Below are 19604 nucleotides of genomic sequence, written 5' to 3'. Positions count from 1 at the left end.
TACATTGTCTGGAGACTAGGCACCAGCGAGGTGATCTGATAGAGGTGTATAAAGCCTTGAATGGTTTAAGCATGCTCAATGCTGATGGGATTCTTCCTCTAGCTCAGAAAAATCACCTGAGAGGGCATAAATTCAAATTGAGGAAAGACAGATGTAGGATAGACGTGTGGAAATTTGCCTTTAGCCAGCGGGTGGTTGGTTGGTGGAACAGACTGCCATCCCTTGTGGTGGAGGTTGATAGCCTAAATAAGTTTAAGGCTCAGCTGGACAGGTATTTTGAACGAACAGAGGGGTGAAGTGGAAGTGGGTTTTTTTTTTTTTTTTTTTTTTGGCTGATGCTGCATAAGCTTGCTTTTTGGCATCAAATGCCTCTACTAATGCTAATGCTAATGCTAAAACTTCCTTGGACTCAGGGGAGGTACCCATAGACTGGAGATGTGCAAATGTGACCCCAATTCACAAAGGAGGATCAAAGGCTGACACAAGTAATTATAGACCTGTGAGCTTAACTTCTGTTCCAGGAAATTTAATGGAGGCACTGGTTAAATAAGCACTCCAGGATCATCTAGACAAGACATCAGTTATAGCTTGGACACAGCATGGTTTTGTTAAGGGAAAGTCTTGCTTGACGAATTTGATTGGATACTATGATGCAGTCACAAAAGAACTGGATGCAGGGAATAACTTTGATATTATATATTTGGATCTTAGAAAGGCTTTTGATACTGTTGCACATGGAAGACTGCTGCACAAATGGGAGCAGTGTGGCATTGGAGGCAAATTGCTGCTGTGGATAAAGGGATGGTTGAGTGGGAGAAGACGGAGAGTGGTAATCAATGGACACTGCTCATTGTGGACTAATGTTATTAGTGGAGTCCCTCAGGGTTCAGTGTTGGGTCCATTATTGTTTTCTGTATTTATAAATGATTTTGATGATGGTATATCAAGCGTCCAAGTTTGCAGACGATACAAAGGTTGGCAGGGTTGTTAAGGACACTACTGACGCTATGCTGCTGCAACAGGATCTGGAAAGGTTGAGCAGATGGGCTGAGAAGTGGCAAATGAAGTTTAACATTGACAAATGTAAAGTACTACATATGGGAAACAGCAACCCCACAGCAATGTATCAACTCCATGGTACACTCACAGTGGTAGAGAATGAAAAGGACCTAGGGGTAATTGTGCAGGCAGATATGAAGTTCTCTGAGCAATGCAGACAGGCTGTAAGAATAGCTCATGGTGTCTTGTCAATGATATACAGGAATTTTTCTAGCAGGGATAAGGAGGTGATTATTCCTTTGTATAAGGCAATGGTCAGGCAACACCTTGAGTACTGTATACAGGTCTGGAGGCCTCATTTCAAGAAGGATGTAGAGCTGCTGGAATGAGTACAGAAAAGGGCAACAAGATTAGTGAATGGAACAAAGGGTTGCTCTTATGAAGAAAGGCTTAAGTTTTGAAAATTACGGTGTCTGATGACTAGGCACCGGCGAGGTGATCTGATAGAGGTGTATAAAGCCTTGAATGGTTTGAGCAAGCTCAATGCTGATGGGATTCTTCCTCTTGCTCAGAATAATCACCTGAGAGGACCTAAATTCAGATTGAGGAAAGAAAGATGTAGGATAGATGTGCGGAAATTTGCCTTTAGCGAACGGGTAGTTGGTTGGTGGAACAGACTTCCATCCCTTGTTGTGGAAGTTGATAGCCTAAATAAATTTAAGGCTCAGCTGGACAGGTATTTCGAACTAACGGAGGGGTGAAATGGAAGTGGTTTTTTTTTTTTTTTTTTTGGCTGATGCTGCATAAGCTCGTTTTCTTGCATCATATGCCTCTACTAATGCTAATGCTAACATACTAATTTTTCTATATAACTGCATTCCAGGAAATTATTCTGCCCAGTTTTTCTTTAACAGTATACAATACAAGCCTGGAAATGTTCATCAAATATCAATATTCATGTTATACTTCATCAGTACTGGGAATAGTGCATATCCTGTAAGTCATCCAGTTTGCAAAAGCATCTAGTTTTACATTACAGTGATAGAATATTGTATAACTCTTTAATGTATTACTGTGTGCAAGAAATGATGTGAGTCGGAACTTATTTAAAACAGACATTAACCGTGTCTTACCTTGTCCTATTCCATAAAAGATAGCTATATAATATATGTCAGTAGCAAAGTAACAGAGGCAAACTGAAAGGGAGGAAATCAAACATCCCAATAAAGTAATGGTTCTTACACTGAAGTAACTGCAGAGGTATCCTGATATTGGAGCTGCAAAACAAAAGTCATCATTTAATTTCTGTACACCTCAAAAATTATGAAATGCAAGTATTCTAAATAATTATGAGAGTAATTACATATATAGAATCTTCTAAGACTGGTACTGCATTCTAGGGCAAGGGCATCCAACATTCTTTTTGGCTAGGTGCCAAAAAAAAAAATGCAATGGTGAAAATTGCATAGTATCACAGGCTGCAAGAATAGTTCCTTACCATTATTTATATAATTTTTGAGATTGGATTTAATTTCTATTCATTGAGTATTTAGTTTATTTATTTTTTACATTTAATAATTAAATTCAAATGACAATGCTAATTATAATGTGGCACTGATAACATTCTAATTAATTGGTTGTAATAATATTGTTCAGTACTGAAAAGGATAAACAAAACATCAAAAATAATAATAAAACATCATTATGAAAAAAAAAATTGAATATAAATAAAAATGATATTTTGAAAAGTCAATTTGAAACTATATTTTGAGGCAGTTTTAATTTGGGTATGGAGGGGGCATAACACTAGGCCTGCCTACACTGTCATGGAGCCCATGACTATATAGGCAGCTAAGGACTGAACCACATGAGGCTCAGAAGTTGGATATACCTGCTCTAGAGTAAATGCTAAATTTATATGTGAAAGCAGAATATATACATCTACTGTTTTCACATATAACTTAGAATATCATTTGCTCTAATCTAATGCTAGTTTTTTAATGAAGGTAGCAGTAGTGAAGTGGCTGAATACTGTATTCCAGTGCTTTCTCTTGCTTATGTGCCAGTAATAACAAATTCCACATTCTCAAGGCTGATTTTTGCATCTCCTAATTTCCAGCAAAACCATCTGTTCGGAGATATCAGAAGACAGCATCTAAGGCTATATTGTGCTGTGTTTTTGCACATCCCTTTCCTTTATTCAATAACATTTATAGCAGCTAATCAGAATGGCCAGACAGGATCCCCCTCTTAAATCCATACTGTGATTTCCACATATAACTGCATTCTTGTCAAGCTGATCCTGTAATACTGCTTTAACTACTGACTCCATTATTTTCCCTAGAAAAGAAGTTGAGTTTATCAGTCTGTAATTACTCATATTGCCCTTTGTGGATAAGAGATAGTTGTATATTGTCAATGTATGGGGACCTCCCTGAATTCAGAGATGCTTTCATAATTACAGTAAACCCTCATTAAGCCAAGCTGGATCAATGGGGAAAGGGATTACAGATTAGGACGTAGAGCTGCTGGAATGAGTACAGAGAAGGTCAACAAGATTAGTGAATGGAACAAAGGGTTACTCTTACAAAGAAAGGCTTAAGTTTTGCAAATTAGAGTGTCTGGAAACTAGGCACCGGTGAGGTGATCTGATAGAGGTGTATAAAGCCTTGAATGGTTTGAGCATGCTCAATGCCGATGGGATTCTTCCTCTTGCTCAGAATAATCACCTGAGAGGGCATAAATTCAGATTGAGGTAAGACAGATGTGCAGAAATTTGTCTTTAGCCAGTGAGTAGGTGGAACAGACTTCCATCCCTTGTTGTGGAAGTTGATAGCCTAAATAAATTTAAGGCTCAGCTGGACAGGTATTTCGAATGAACAGAGGGGTGAAATGGAAGTGTTTTTTTTTTTTTTTGGTTGATGCTGCATAAGCTTGCTTTCTTGTATCATATGCCTCTACTAATGCTAATTAGTGAAGCAATATATGCAAAGGCTGTTCAATAATTCTTCATGAATAACCATACTCCTTCCTATTTCTAGCTGAGCTGTAGAATTTAAGACTAAACCAAGTTGTATTACATAGCAACGGCACAGTTGACTCATGTGTACAGTGTGACCTTGACAGTCCGTCAAGTTTATACATGTTTCATTTTGCCTACATAACAATGGATATGACAAGCGAGGAACAACATGTTGCTCTCAAATTTTGTTTCCATCTGAAGAAAACATCCGCATGAAGAGTATGAAATGTTAAAAGGGGCTTATGGTGAATCTACACTTCCATATAGCACAGCTTGCTGGTGGTTTAGAATTTTTAAAGATGGACATGATTCAATCGCAAAAATTGGTGGGCACGGAGCTCCAACCATTGCTGTCAACACAGAAACCATAACCACTGTTTCTGTAATTGTGAGGGAAGATCACCATATAATTTTTTTTTATTTCCAAATTTAAAGAAGGAACTGTAAGAAAAACATTTCCAGTTGTCAGAAGTTGTCCAGACATTAGAGGCAATACTGAAATGCATGTTTTCGAAGAATGGCAGAAACATTGGAGTAATTGCATTTCATTAAATGGGAACTACTTCGAAAAGGACCATCAAAATATGAATGATTAATAAAGGTATGTTGTGAAAAAAATGCATGATCATTCTTATTGAACAGCCTTGGAATAGCATTGACAACAAGACAATGGTCAATGATTTACAAGACAAATGATTTACATTTTAGCATTAAATCAGCTCATACACCAACCATAAGAATAAGTATTTACTGTAACTAAAATATTTACAAATTAAAATAAAATAAATATTTACAAAAACTGCTATTATATTAAATTAAATTATATACATGTGAAAAACATTAAAATTGTGATAAAATTCTTGAGATAAAATACACTAAAATAAACCGGATTAAAAGCGATAAAAATCTCTGTAAAATAAAAAAAACAGAGATTTTTATCGCTTTTAATCCAGTTTATTTTAGTGTATTTTATCTCAAGAATTTTATCACAGTTTTAATGTTTTTCACATGTATATAATTTAATTTAATATAATAGCAGTTTTTGTAAATATTTATTTTTATTTTAATTTGTAAATATTTTAGTTACAGTAAATACTTATTCTTATGGTTGGTGTATGAGCTGATTTAATGCTAAAATATGAATTTACCCAACCTCAGAGGCCTTTTTCAGGACAAATGATTTACAACAAGACAATGATCTGAAGAACAGCTCTAAGCTATGCAGGTACTTTTTAACAACTAAACAATAGTAGGAGTACTGGAAATTACGGCATGGCCACCCTAATCGCCTGGCTTAAACCCAATAGAGCTTTTATGGGATCCTGTAGACTGTCAAATCTGCCCATTTTCATAAAATTTACAGGAAACTTTGCAGATCACTTGGAATAATGTTAGTCAGGACACTATTGTAAAATGAATTGGCAGAATGCCATGTCTGTGTTAGGCAGTTATAAAATCTCGTAGAGGATATTTTGATAAAATAAAATCAGTATACAGTGGGGCCCCAACATCCGATGGTAATTTGTTCCACAAAACATTGTACATTGAAAATATCATAAGTTGAAACCAATAATACATTGATTTCCTGTAATTTGTTCCAAACTCTTGCCAGGCGACCCCAACAACACATAAAATAGGTATTTCTTATGTTATTCTTGATTTTTACATTAAAAATGAGTGTTTTATAAAGGTTATTTAATAAATAGTTATAAAACATTTTAAAATAAAAACTAAACAATAAATTAGCATTTAACTTAGTGAAGTGCAGGGCTGATGAGATCAATGGTGACAGTGGTGGTGGGATTAGATCAAATGTCATGTGTCTTTGTCTTTTGTTGCTACTGGCAAAGAAACTGTCCAAAGTGGACTGTTTTTAATGACTTTTTTGTAGTCTTCTGAAGTAAGAAATAACTGTCTTCCATTTTGCACATCATGAGTTCAGTGTTTTCAATGTTGGGGTGTTTTTTTACCACTTCTCTTAAATGCTCACAACAAGAAATGAGTCTTCAACTCTTCAGCTGACACTTTTTGGATGTCTTCCTCTTCCTCTCCAGTGTCACTCTTCAACCCTTGTAGCTCCTCTGTCACTATCACATACCCACGAGTGTCAATAAGGTCCTCCACACCCTCTTCGTCAACCTTTCCATTGATTTACCAAGAGTGACAATTTCATTTGTCAAAGCACCATCCTCTTCAAATCAGTCAAAGTTATGGATGATTAAAGGCCAGATGTTTTTCCAGGCTGAATTGAAGCATCTGGTGAAAGCATCATTCCAAGAGCTTATGACTGGCCTCACAGTCTAGGATCTTTAACTTTGACCTCCAAAAATCTTTGAGGGTGACAGCATTTTCAACAGAGGTCGCTGCAAAGCAACTTGCAGACGTTTTCTTGGTATAGATTTTCTTGAAGTTTGCAATCACTTGCTGATCCATTGGTTGAAACAGAGGAGTGATGTTGGGTTGCAAAAATTTGACTTTAACAAAGTAAAATTGTGCCTCGAGATTGAACAAGGTCGGGATCATGGCCTGGCGCATTAGCCAGCAAGAGCAATGCCTTCGCAGGAAGCTTATTTTTTGCAAGATAACTAACTCTTCACTGAAGGACAGAAAACTTCAAGGGTCCATTCACTGAAGACATATCTTGTAACCCAGACCTTCTTATTACTATGCCAAAACTGTTTGAAGTACTGTAACACACAGGAATGTTCTGTTGAACAATATCAAAGATGCTAATTGGTTGAGAATAATCGTACGAATGATGTTCCGTGTGCAACGCGACTGAAAATTTCTACCAATGTATTGTTCCAGCTATATTGGAAAGCCATTGGTTCCTGCAAATATCATTGGTTCTTAAAATAAAAGATTGTATGGCAGGTAAATCGGTTCCTGAGAATATCAGATGTCGATGCCATTGGAAGTTGAGGTCCCACTGTAGTTCTTAATATTAATCATTTCAATATTTTTTTGCTGTAACTTTTTCAATGCTTAATAAAAAAAACTTAAAATACTTTGTAGTGTGTTGTTTTTTATATTAAACCTTACACTGTCATAGCTAATTTCGTAAAAAAAATTAACAAAAACTGCTGTCGCAGCTGCGATTTAAACTTTTAGGTGGGAGTATACATTATATTCCTCAGAGGTGCAACATATAAGCATGTGCTACGCAAACCAATGCAGAATGTGAACAGTGAAACAAAAGGTGGGGGGGGGGGTAGAAAACATAAGCCTGTGTAAGTAGGTTGAAATACATTTACCACGTTATAAGCTTGCCATCTTTCATCATGCTGGAAATAACCACTTCCATAATAGAGTGTATGCATATTTCACAACTGCAATTAATGTTGGAAGCTGCTATAGCTATATGGAGCACTTCCAACCAGGAGCAATGACAAGAATCATGTGACTGATTCAAAATTTCAATTTTGGAACACAGGTTACAATTAATGCACTGCTTATACCAATAATTTGTGAGTGAAGTTGGCCTGAGGAATAGCCCCTCATGTTCCAAGAAGCAATAGCAAAGCTTCCAATCTGACTTACCAATATAATGTACCTTGCAATCCAGGCATGTGATCCAATAAACAAAATCGACATGTTGCAGCAAAGGAATGAGTTTTAACCTCGGAAACCACTGACTGCAGCTTCCTGCTGAAGAGCTGAACACAACAACCAATATTGTTGTGCCACAACACTCCAGAAAGACGTGCAGATATGCCCAGATAGTGGGAAATATAAGCAGTGGAAATAAACTCACTACTGCAATACAAATGTGAAACAGAATTATTACCATATAACTTAAATCTATCCAAAACATGTGGGGAACATCTGCACCTAGACAAATCAGCCCTAATCTTAGAGATCTTGGCATTGTTATCAGCAGCATAATCACAGTGGGACTATGCTTGACTAAATAATGCTCGTGTGCCATTCTATACAGTCCTGGGGCAAGTGCCAACTTATAATTGGTGAACTGTCCTTAGCATATAGGTTACCTATATACGAACTAAGACATATAGAAATGGAAGAGCATGATCAACTCTTAACTGCATAGTAAGGGAGATATAAGAAGACAAAGAATTGAGATATTGGAGAGCAGCGCCTCTGATTTGCAGTGAATGACTACAAACACATCACCCATATATCTTTGCCAGAGCCTAATTGGCACTGGCAGATTAAAAAATGTCTTCCTCCAAGGCCTCTGGTAATATTAGATATGGGAGCACTGAATGGGATACCCATAGCTGTACAACATACATAAGCTGGTACAAGGAATTACTGAACATGATAAACAAATATTAAGGCATCCCAGATATTATTAAGAGAGAGGGAGAGGTCCTTTCTTTCAGTGTGGAATCCCTATCCAACAGTCACCTAGCAAAATCAATCACTGGTCGCATTGGAATAGATGTAAAAGGGGAGACCACGTCAAAAGAAACAATGACCTTGCTCTCCAAGATGTTAAAACCCTTATTGATCTGCAGGAAATGAACACTACTGTTAACAACGGTCTGTTTTACCAATATGTGGTGAAAGCAAACCGGCAATATGCTTGGAAAGCTTGTATGACAGGGTTTCATAACAAGCAACAGACACAAAGGGTGCCTAGTTTGTGTGTTTTTGTCAAACCATAGACCGAGGGTATCAAAAACCATGTTGCATGAAGCTTCGAGCAAACACATTTACTAATTTTTCCTTATGAATAAACCACGCATAAACTAATTCATTTGCCACGGATTCTAATGAAAGAATCCTCAATAATAGACCTCATTTTAATGGGAGAATCCTCACAATCACAGGACCTGCTGATCCTGCAATAAAGATAAAGCTTTTTGAATATAGTTCAATTTATTCAAGTACACTGACCTTTACCCACCTGTAAGGCAACAATATTCCGGTCCCTACACAAAGGACTATGTGGGCTTTATTGAACATGGTGCAAATTTGGGGCCACTAAACAAACATGAAATGTAGTTACTTACACATGATGTTTGGCAAACACAAGGTACCATTAAAAGAGAGGTGTGTGTGCGCATTATGTAGACTTTTAGCATCAAATTCTGTCACAGCATTGTACCTTTTTAAGGAAAGTGAAAATTGCACCAATATCAGATCTGTTGTCCTAAATTCATTTCAAAGTAGGAGTGATTTTGGTTGCATGCCTTGATAGGAATATGCATTGCAATATACCCTATTATAGAGAGGCCAGTCAATTATATGTTGGATTGTGAGTGAGTATGTCAGTTCAGACAGAATGGTGGATCTAAGGCAAAAAGATGATAAATGAGGTCTTTTCAATTCAAGTGGAAATTGAATGGCCAAGACTATTGTCATTGAATGACTCTATTGTCAGGGAAACGGAGAATATATTGTGCAAAAAGGATAGGTGGAACAGGACCAGATCTGTTGTCCAAAATTCGTTTCAAAGTAGAAGTGATTTTGGCTGCATGCCTGCCAGAGGAAAAGGCTAATGATATTGTAGAGCAGATATCAGCTTTTAAGAGCACAAAAGGTGATATTGTTGTACATGTCAACACTAATGATATTAAGAGTAGGAGACAATGGGAATTACTTAACAAGTACAGCTCAATGTCGAAAAAAATCTGCGAGTTAGGGTTGAATTTGAAAGTGTCTGCAATTCTGCCCAGACATGATAGGAGGGAGTATATGATGAGAGCTTTGTCAATCAATTCGGCCCTGGAGAGACTGTGCAAGGCTCATGGGTAGAATTTTTCTCAGACTGGTCTGTGCTTGTTAACAAGAGAGACTGCTTCTACAGGGATGGGATACACTTAAATAGAAAGGGCACAAGAATATTTGCTGATGTTATCAAGGAAGTGTTAGGTGGGTTGAAAACTGCTAGCTTGGAGGGATACACAGACTAATAGAAACTGCTGGCAGAGGTGAAAGTGATTCTTGCACTACTTCTACTGGAATGAGCTGCAGCCTGGAAAACAAGGTGCAAGCGATTTCAGCGACTGCTGGGTGTCATCGCGAAACAAGTAAATACTTAGGCTGTGTTAGGGTAGCTAAGAATAGGAACAGGTGCATGTATACATGCATGTACAACAATGCTAAGAGTTTGGTAAATAAATTTGATGAATTTGAGGCATTGGTCAAAACATCAAAGGCAGTTATTGTTGGATTATCAGAGACATGGCGTCACACAGGTTTAAGGAATGTAGAATTGGAATTTGGGGAGTACAATGTGTACAGGAAGGGAGGAGGGGTTATGCTTTTAGTTAAGAAACACAAAATCTAAGGAAGTGATGCCACTTGATATGGATGGACAGTGCAATGTTGAGCCTGTTTGATGTGACATAAACACTTGGGGGGGAAAAAAATTACAGTAGGAGTGTGTTATAGGCCTAATGACTCTGATTAGTACAACGATCAGTTGAACAGAGAAATTGAGTGGGCCAGTAAATCGGAATGTCTTTTTATAGGGAATTTTAACTTTCCCGATATTAACCGGAACTTGTAGTTTGGTCACTCGCACGCTAACAATAGGGTTGTAGACTTATCGGAGGATTGTTTTCTACAGCAACATGTTCGAGAGGAAACCAGAGGGAGTAATACTCTTGATCTGATTATCAGCAGTGATTCTTCATGCATTAAGAATCTGCAGATAAAGGAACCACTAGGTGGCAGTGATCACAGTGTGCTGATGTGGGATTTACCCAAAGAGGTAACTACCATCAGAGGTAAAGAGAAGAATTTCTGTTTCGTAAAGGTGACTATGATGGTCTGAGCCAGTTTTTAAATTCTATATAGTGGGACGAACTGATGACGTTATCAACAGAAAATTCAAAATGGGAAGCATTCAAAGAATTAATCTTGGAAGCTACTAGGTTTTCATACCAACTAAGAAATATTGTTCAAGGTTTAGGCCTAAACAGATGTCAGATGAACTAATAAGACATGTGGCAGAGAAGAAAAATGAATGGGTTACATATAAATTATTAGGTGACAGTGAAGCCTATGGTAGATATCAGCTGGTCTATAATCTAGTCACCAAGGGGGTTAGGCAGGCAAAGGCAGATTACCAGAAATTAATTTTTTTTGCATAGGATGCAAAGAAAAACAGCAAAGAGTTCTGTACTTATGTGAACTGTAGAAGGAAGGTGATGAATCAGATTGGTAAACTTGATGTTGATGGTTCAACTGTTAATGATCCTGCTCAGGTAGCTAGCAAACTGAATGAGTATTTTGCATCTATATTTACATGTGAGGAGTTATTCAGGGAGGGGAATGCCAGAGGTGTATTAAACTCTAGCAGTGAGCTAAATGATTTTGTAATAACTCAGAGCAAATTGGAGGAGAAATTGTTGAAGATAAACATAACGAAGATATCTGGGGTGGATGGGTTCTATTCAGTTCTATTAAAGGAAACAACAGAGGAAGTAAGCAAACCCTTAGCCATAATTATGAGAGCTTCCTTGGACTCAGGGGAGGTAGCCATGGACTGGAGTTGTGCAAATGTGACCTCGATTCATAAAGGAGGATCAAAGGGCGAAAAGTAATTACAGACCTCTTAGTTTAACTTCTGTTCCGGGAAAAGTAATGGAGGCACTGGTTAAAGAAGCACTGCAGGATCATCTAGACAGGACTTCAGTTATAGTTCAGACACAGCATGGGTTTGTTAAGGGTAAGTCTTGTCTGACCAATTTGATTGGATACTACGATGTGCTCACATTGGGCGCAAAGAATAACCAAATACGGAGGATGCGGAAAGGTCAGGGAATGACCACCGCATATCCCGGAGCAATATGGCCTTAGTTGCTAATGCTCCTAAAAACTAAATAACAACAACAACAGCAAAGAATAATTTTGATATCATATTTGGATCTTAGCAAGGCTTTTAATACGGTTGCACTTTGCTGCTGCACAAGTTGGAGCAGTGTGGCATTGGAGGCAAATTGCTGCTATGGATAAAGGGATGGTTGAGTGGGAGAAGACAGAGAGTGGTAATAAACGGATAATGCTCTTCAAGGAGTAATATTATTAGTGGAGTCCCCCAGGGTTCAGTGTTGGGTCAGTTGTTTTCTGTATTTATTAATGATATTGATGATGGTATATCAGGCTTAATGTCTAAGTTTGCAGACAATACGAAAGTTGGCAGGGTTGTTAATGTCACTGATGACAGTATGCTACTGCAACAGGATCTAGAAAAGTTGAGCAGATGGGCTGAGAGGTGGGAACTGAAGTTTAACATTGACAAATGTAAAGTACTGCATATGGGTAGAAGCAGTGCTTTTTTTGTAAAAAAAAAATAGGTGCCGGTGCTCATTCTTTGCTAACAGGAAAAATGAAAATTAAAAGGATATGAAAAGTACTCTAAAAAGTTTTTTTTTTTTCCGATATTGTTACTTTAGTAGTAATGTTTTTGGAATAAGAACAACAAATTTAGCATATTAACACAGTTTATTAAGCATAAATTTATTATTGATGTATATATAAAAAAATAAGTGAAATGTGAGTAAAATAAGTAAATAAATCTGGCAACTTCTGAGTGCCGGGCACTCAGGATGAAGGGTCCGTAGTCATGAATGGTTGTTAGTGTAGTATATCAAATATTTCACTTACCATAAAGGTAAATGAAAAGTTTCTAGTACCCCAGCTTGGCCTAAAACTGAGGAACTAACGAAAACGTTGTCTATTTGAGTCTTTCCAGTGGTTGTGAATGACAAGGGTGGGAGAAGCGACTGACTTCTTCCTGGAGAAGCGATTAAAGTCTTGGGGAGAAGCAACTGGCTGGTGAGGGCCGTGCAAGACTCCATGCAGGTGCCTCTCCGCCACCGCCTCTCTGAGCACCTCCTTGCGGCGACAACTTCCAACTTTGAAAATTGTTAAAAAATACTTCTCGTCAAAAAATTTATAAATGACCTTTATAGAATTATTAACTAACTGTTTTAGCAACCTTTTTGTCATCAAAAGGAGAGTTACTTAGTACAAAGAAGCGCTGTCGAACATAGTGCGTACATAGTTAGTACATAGTGCGTGCTATCGAAGCACGCACTATGCAATAAAAAATTGTTTTTTTAATTTTAACACAAAAAAGTAAAATGATAGATTTCAATTGGAATTGTTTTCCCTTGATAAGCATTGAATAACGCATAGCTAACGTGATTTTAAAATTTTTAGCACCATTAGCGATGGCAATAGAGGGGGGCCACGAAAATTACTCACATTTTCCTGTCTGGTGCCGCCATTTTTAATTTTAAAAATATTTTAAAATTATATTTTAAACCTACTTATGAGCTCTTTCCAACTGTGTATAATATGCTATAGGTTGTAGCTTATTATACACTGTTGGAAAATTATTATACACCATCGAATAACGTATAGCTAATGTGATTTTTAAATTTTTAGCACCATTAGTGATGGCAATAGAAGGGGGGGGACACGAAAATTACATTTTCCTGTCTGGTTCCGCCATTTTTAATTTTAAAAATATTTTAAACCTACTCGTTGAGCTCTTATTATACACAACTGTGTATAATAAGCTATAGGTTGTGGAAAATATTTTTGCCCCCCCCCCCATTTCTAAATCAAATTTTTGTCAACAACGATCAATATGGCATTATGTTGGCTCACATGATGTACAAACCCATGCAAAATTTAAAATCAATAGGTTGAGTGGCTCCAGAGATACAATGCTGTGACAGATGGATGGACAGACAGACAGACAACCGAGTGACATTATATTATTATTATTAGAAACATATTGCAAGGAAGCCTGAGGCTTTTGCTGCAACAGTCAAAAAAAAAAAAAAAATTTTTCTGAATTACCCTGAGAGAGAGAATGAAAGACAGAAGTAGAAAGGAATGGAATCACCAAGAAAAAGAAGAGTGATGATATCAGCTCAGGACCTTGGGTGTGCCAAGGCCATACTCACCAGATGAGAGCCCCTGGGGTTATAAGGGTCCTTCGTTAAGACTACGGAACCTAAAAATAATAAGTAAAAATAATTTCATAATAAAGTTTTTGTAGAATATTACAAATTTTTATTAAGTTCTCATCCGACAACCTATGCCGACTTCTTTTCTTCCTCTTTGTGTGTCTCTTGCTGAATGACTTTTCCGAAGCAGCATAAATCGACATATTTTGCTGGATTGAAGTGGGTCAGAGGTAGACCTACAATTTTAAGGAACAGTAGTGAAGAAACTGTTTTTGTCATCAACGAAGCTCTGGTCGGGCTGGTGATCAGATTAATTTGTGAAAATATGCGATCACATTCACTCGATGAAATTGGTATCATACTCAGAGTGTCCATCAAATGTTTCCATTCTTCTGAAACCATCTTTTCAATTAGGTATTTCCGGAATCCACGAATTGTATATCTCTTTTATTTAACTGTAACCTACTTGACAATTTTCTAACTTCATTTTCACAAAATGCCAACAATTCATGTTTAGAAGGTTTAATACCTTCTTTGTCCTCGTTTTCCTTCTTTCATCATCAGTATTGTCACTAGTTCTTAAATTTGATTTTTTTTTTTTTTTTTTTAAACTGTCCAAAATGTCAGTGTCATTCGGATATTCAGGTACTGTGACCACGTAAACAGAGATAAGGAAAATTTACGGAAAAATGTGGATAATGCACTTCTACAAAACAACATATGATTATTTGTCGGGGTAAAAGAAAATCACTCTCCTAATTCTCGAATGGGGTGCTTACAGTCGATTCACAGCGAGGTTCAACCTACAGCCCACCCGGAAAGTGAACTAAAACGGCATTTTAAATTTTTTTAATTATCAAAAAAATTCTCATTAAATGTTTTGTTCAGTAAATGTAATTGTGTATTGTACTTAATAAAATTTGAATATTTTCAATTTTACTTTTACATGCAACAAGATATAGAAAATGTAACACACTAAAGAACTCTAACTTTGAATGTTTTTTTAATATGGCCCCTGTACGGGAAAAGTTTGGACACCACTGCAATAGAAGGTGGACCAGAGCCCATTGGAAATACCCCTTCATCTGCTCACTGTTGACCAGCGCGACTTCTCCATATGTGGGGCAGGTGGTCGGATAGGTTTTACCAGGTACCACTAAGTTGTAGAATGGTAATCCCTTTAGCTCTCTTAATTCGTGCAGCAGCACTAATTGCCTAAAGGCCAGAAATGCAAACAGTGCAATACCGAGTTAATTATTTTATTATTAGTCATATGGTGCAAGGAAGCCTGAGGCAGATGCTGCACTAGCCAAAAAAAAAAAAAAAAAAAAAAAATTGAGTACCCTGAGAGAGAGAAGTAGGAGGGAATCACCAAAAAAGAGAAGAATGATGATATCCAGCTCAGGACCCTGGATGTGTTAAGCCCATACTTACCAGATGTGAGCCCTCCTAATCCGTTTGCTATATGAAAATTTTCTTTGCTCAATGGGAAGTATTTGAAATGTAACTTCCAAGGGGAATTCAAAATGATTCATTATAACAGAGGTCCAACTGAGTAATTTAGAATTATAAAAATGGTTATACAGTTTTATATAGAAAATATCTTAACAATAGACAGTTAAAAATGCAAATTTAGTTAAATAATTTTAAGCTTATTTGAATAGTAGGTAAACATGTGAAAAACATTTATGGAATATTATAAATTTTGGAGTACACTGCATCCAAATGTCACACGTCACTGTTAATAAAGATGCCAGTATGCCGTACCATTGCATACCATCCCAAAAAAAGCACTGGGTAGAAGTAACCCCAGAGTAATGTATCAGCTGTTGGTACTACACTGAGGGTGGTAGAGAATGAAAAGGATCTTGTGGTAGTTGTGCAATCAGATATGAAGTTTTCTGAGTAGCGCAGACAGTCTGCAAGAGTAGCTCATGGTGTCTCGTTAATGACATACAGGAAGTTTTCTAGCAGGGAAAAGGAGGTGATTATACCCTTGTATAAGGCAATGGTCAGGCCACATTTTAGGAAGGATGTAGAGCTGCTGGAACAAGTACAGAGAGGGGTAACAAGATTAGTGAATGGAACAAAGGGTTGCTCTTACAAAGAAAGGCTTAAGTTTTGCAAATTACAGTGTCTGGAGACTAGGCACCTGCGAGGTGATCTGATTGAAGTGCACAAGGTTTTGAATGGTTTGAGCATGCTCAGTGCTGAGGCTATTCTTCATCTTGCCCAGATGTATTACCTGAGGGGACATAAATTCAAATTGAGGAAAGACAGTTGTAGAACAGATGTGCAGAAATCTGCCTTTAGCTAACGGGTGGTTGATTGCTGGAACAAACTTCCATCTGTCATTGTAGAAGTTGACAATAAATTCATTCAAGGAAGAACTAGACAAACATTTGGAGCAAATCGATGAGTGAAATGGGAACTTTATTTATTTTTTTTTTGGCTGATGTGTAAGCTTTCTTTCTTGCATCATATGCCTCTGCTAATGCTAAGCATTAGCATAGGCATATGATGAAGAAAGAAACACACCAAGCACTGTTCCATATTTGGAACAGTGCTTGGTGTGTTAACATTAACAGCCTTGTTAGCTTAGTTGTTTTACTACGTAAGGACACACTTTCCAAAAGTGATTGAGCCCAGTTTGATGTTGATTTGTTTGGGAAAAATGCTAATTTTGTTTGGTACCAGTCATTGTTCCTTGTATAGCATAGTTATTGATGTTGACTTTTGAATCACTTGAGGAAATGTAGGTCAGATGTTATTTTGAGAGCCTGTACCGATTTTGTTGGCTTTCTGGTATGTGATGTTTTGTAAAGCTCTGACCTGTTGAATTTTTTTTTTTTTTTTCAGATGGGGTGATCTCTGGAATAGGCAGTGTGTGAGCCACTGCAATTTGAGTTTTTATGCTGCTCTGCTTTACCATCTGAGCAAATGCACTCACATGCACCTAAGCACAAGTGGCTGAGCATCAGCGGTCATTTTGGGAATGGCCAAATTTTTGACATATGAAATGTGCTGGGTTAAGAATGTACCGTTTTATTTGACAGTTCAGATACCCTGCTTTTATGGATATTGGAAGTTTCAAGTGCTAGAATTATTTTTCAGGTCAGAACTAGAGCACTGTCTCACTTAATATACATGCACTTTACATGTACAATTCCCTGGTCTTGCAGGAGCCACCGCAAGTGGGTAGGCAAGGTAAGCATCACTTACGGGCAGCAGTTCAAGAGGGCGCCAAAAAAAAACTTTTGACATATACAAGTAGGACCTCTGTTTAATTAATGAACTTCTTTATAGCGAAATTTTCTATTTAGTGATACGCGCAATATCACATGTTCTTTTATTTCACTCAAAGCATTTCATAATTTTGGTTTTTTACCCTCTATCAACAGAGGCGGACTGGCCTTACTGGGGAAACCCCTGGTGGGCCGAAGGCTGGTGTGATTTTGGCCATAAATAATATGGCCATAAACACATGTATGAGGTCACTTCAAGTTTTCCCCGGTAAGAATTTTTGGCAGTCTATTGATATTGCTTTTCTTTTTCTCTCTGAATATATAGTATCTTCACCAGCACACTTCCTTTTCAAACTTTTCTCAGGTATTTTACTCATTTTTAGGGAATGAAACACAATTACAGTATAAAAGGGACAAAAGTGAGGAGGCACGCCTGATACACAGAAACAAAGCTGCCCGCGTGTAGCAACTGAATAAACAAAGCAGTAAACACAGAAACACATTATTATCACATCTCACTAGCTCACATTTTACTAAAACACATTTCTGGAGGTCACTACTATAAAACAATTTCCAGTTGCATTTCTGCTAGTGGAATCTGTTATAAACATATCTAATTGCATTTGCGATAATACCGATAGCTGGAATTGTGGGTGTTTATGTTATGGTCCAGGGGCTCATATCTGGTGAGTATGGGCTTGCCACACCCAGGGTCCTGAGCTGGATATCATCATTCTTCTCTTTGTTAGTGATTCTCTCTCTCTCTCTCTCTCTCTCGAGAATTTTTTTTTTTTTTTTTTTGGCTGGTGCAGCATAAGCCTCAGGCTTCCTTGTACCATAATAAAATGTTTCCCCTTCACTGAAATCTTCAATCATATGAAAAACATAAATACATTTTCAGAATCTTCACTTGATTCAGTTCGGGTGAGTCTGGAGTTAGATTGCCATTCCTTGCGAATCATGCACAAGTTCGTGTTATATGCGACATCGTTCCCCTATTTATAAATCGTGTATGATCGAATTCTTGTAGTGTAAACACGTGTTATACAAGGACTGACTGTACTATATATTTTAATTTTTTCTCAAGGTAAGTATTTTTTGTGTTACCATGTGCAACTTATTTGTCAGCATATGCTTATATCTTCGATTATTTATACGATTTCAATTTTTTAGCATTGCTTATAAATATCACGAAACTTACCTCCTAATCCGTATGTTTAAAATACAATGAAGAAGTTAAAAGGGGAAATTAACAAATATGAAAAAATTCCCTGAGTGGGAAAAAGTGCACTCTTTTCCGCTTGGATAGTCATACCTAAAAATTAATGATTGGAGTTTCGCGATTCCGTCATCAGTTGGTTCATTCAGGGAAAGAAATTCTGAGTGTTATAAAGGTTTAACTCTAGCTCCCGTGGTGCATGGTTAGTGCGCGTGTGCCGGAAATTTTACATGTTATCTGATTCCATGTTATCGGAAATTTTATCATGACATCCCTCGCAGGGTAACATCCTGCGAGGTTCACTCGGAAAATCCTTCAATGGCTGAAGCTTCATGTATTAATAATAGTTTATAACTGGAATTCAGTTTTGTTAATATTACTGCAAAATCTGTTTGAATGTTATAAATATGTGAATGTTAACCGAGTTCTGTGGCTTAATAATTAGCATGAAGGCTGGTTTGGTTATATAAGCTCTATTATTTGCAGTTTTAGTGGATCCAAATTTGGTGGTAATACTACGAATGTCGTATGCATTAGGGTACCTACAGACGCTCTGCCTTTTTTTTTTTTTTTTTTTTTTTATAAAAACCCCAAACACGAAAGGTATCAAAACCTATAGTACTTAGTACCGTGCATGGGTTGAAGGAGAAATATGGGGGGAGGGGGATACCGGAAACTTTGCTCTAGAGACTAAACATGGGTTTCACCACTTCAAGCCTCCAATAAGCAAAGTGGTGGTATTTCACCGGTCGATGAAAGTCATCTTTGCCTGCATAGGCCAAGTTTGTGCAGTCAAACCGGAGCATGTGTATATAGTGCAGGCCGCCTGAATGGAGAAATTCTTCTTCGCTACCCTTAAAGATATTACACCATTTGAATCGTTACAATAAATTTTTAAAAACGATTTTACAGATACTTTTCCAAATGTAGCAGTTCCACTAAGAATTTTTCTAACTTTGCCAGTTTCAACTGCCTCAGGTGAACAGAATTTTTCAAAATTAAAATTAATCAAATTATTTACGATCGATAATGTCTCAACAAGTACTTTCTAATTTGGCAATAATTTCAATAGAAAATGACCTTTTGGAAAAAATAAATGAAATAATTAATAAATTGGCATTTCTTAAAGCAAGGAAACATAAATTTGTATAATTTTTTTACCATTATAATTTTCCTTTTATTTTATTATTGCAATAGAATACGATTACTGTGATTTAGAA

The 19604-nt window shown here is 37.1% G+C and overlaps 1 protein-coding gene across 1 annotated transcript in view; it reads right to left on the bottom strand.

Moving 5' to 3' along the window:
- LOC150085886 (monocarboxylate transporter 9-like) overlaps positions 1–19604 on the bottom strand; it is a 79132-nt gene that overhangs the window by 38562 nt on the left and 20966 nt on the right. The window contains exon 2 of the mRNA XM_090374283.1: positions 2133–2276. Within this exon, the coding sequence (XP_090230409.1) occupies positions 2133–2276 (144 nt within the window). The remainder of the gene's footprint in view (positions 1–2132; positions 2277–19604) is intronic.

This window comes from Mastigoproctus giganteus, chromosome 5 (genome assembly GCF_048544385.1).
Source record: "Mastigoproctus giganteus isolate SK-2022 chromosome 5, ASM4854438v1, whole genome shotgun sequence".
Lineage (NCBI taxonomy): Eukaryota > Metazoa > Arthropoda > Arachnida > Uropygi > Thelyphonidae > Mastigoproctus > Mastigoproctus giganteus.
Note: the sequence above shows the minus strand (reverse complement) of the source record. Positions and strands in the feature narration are given on the sequence as shown.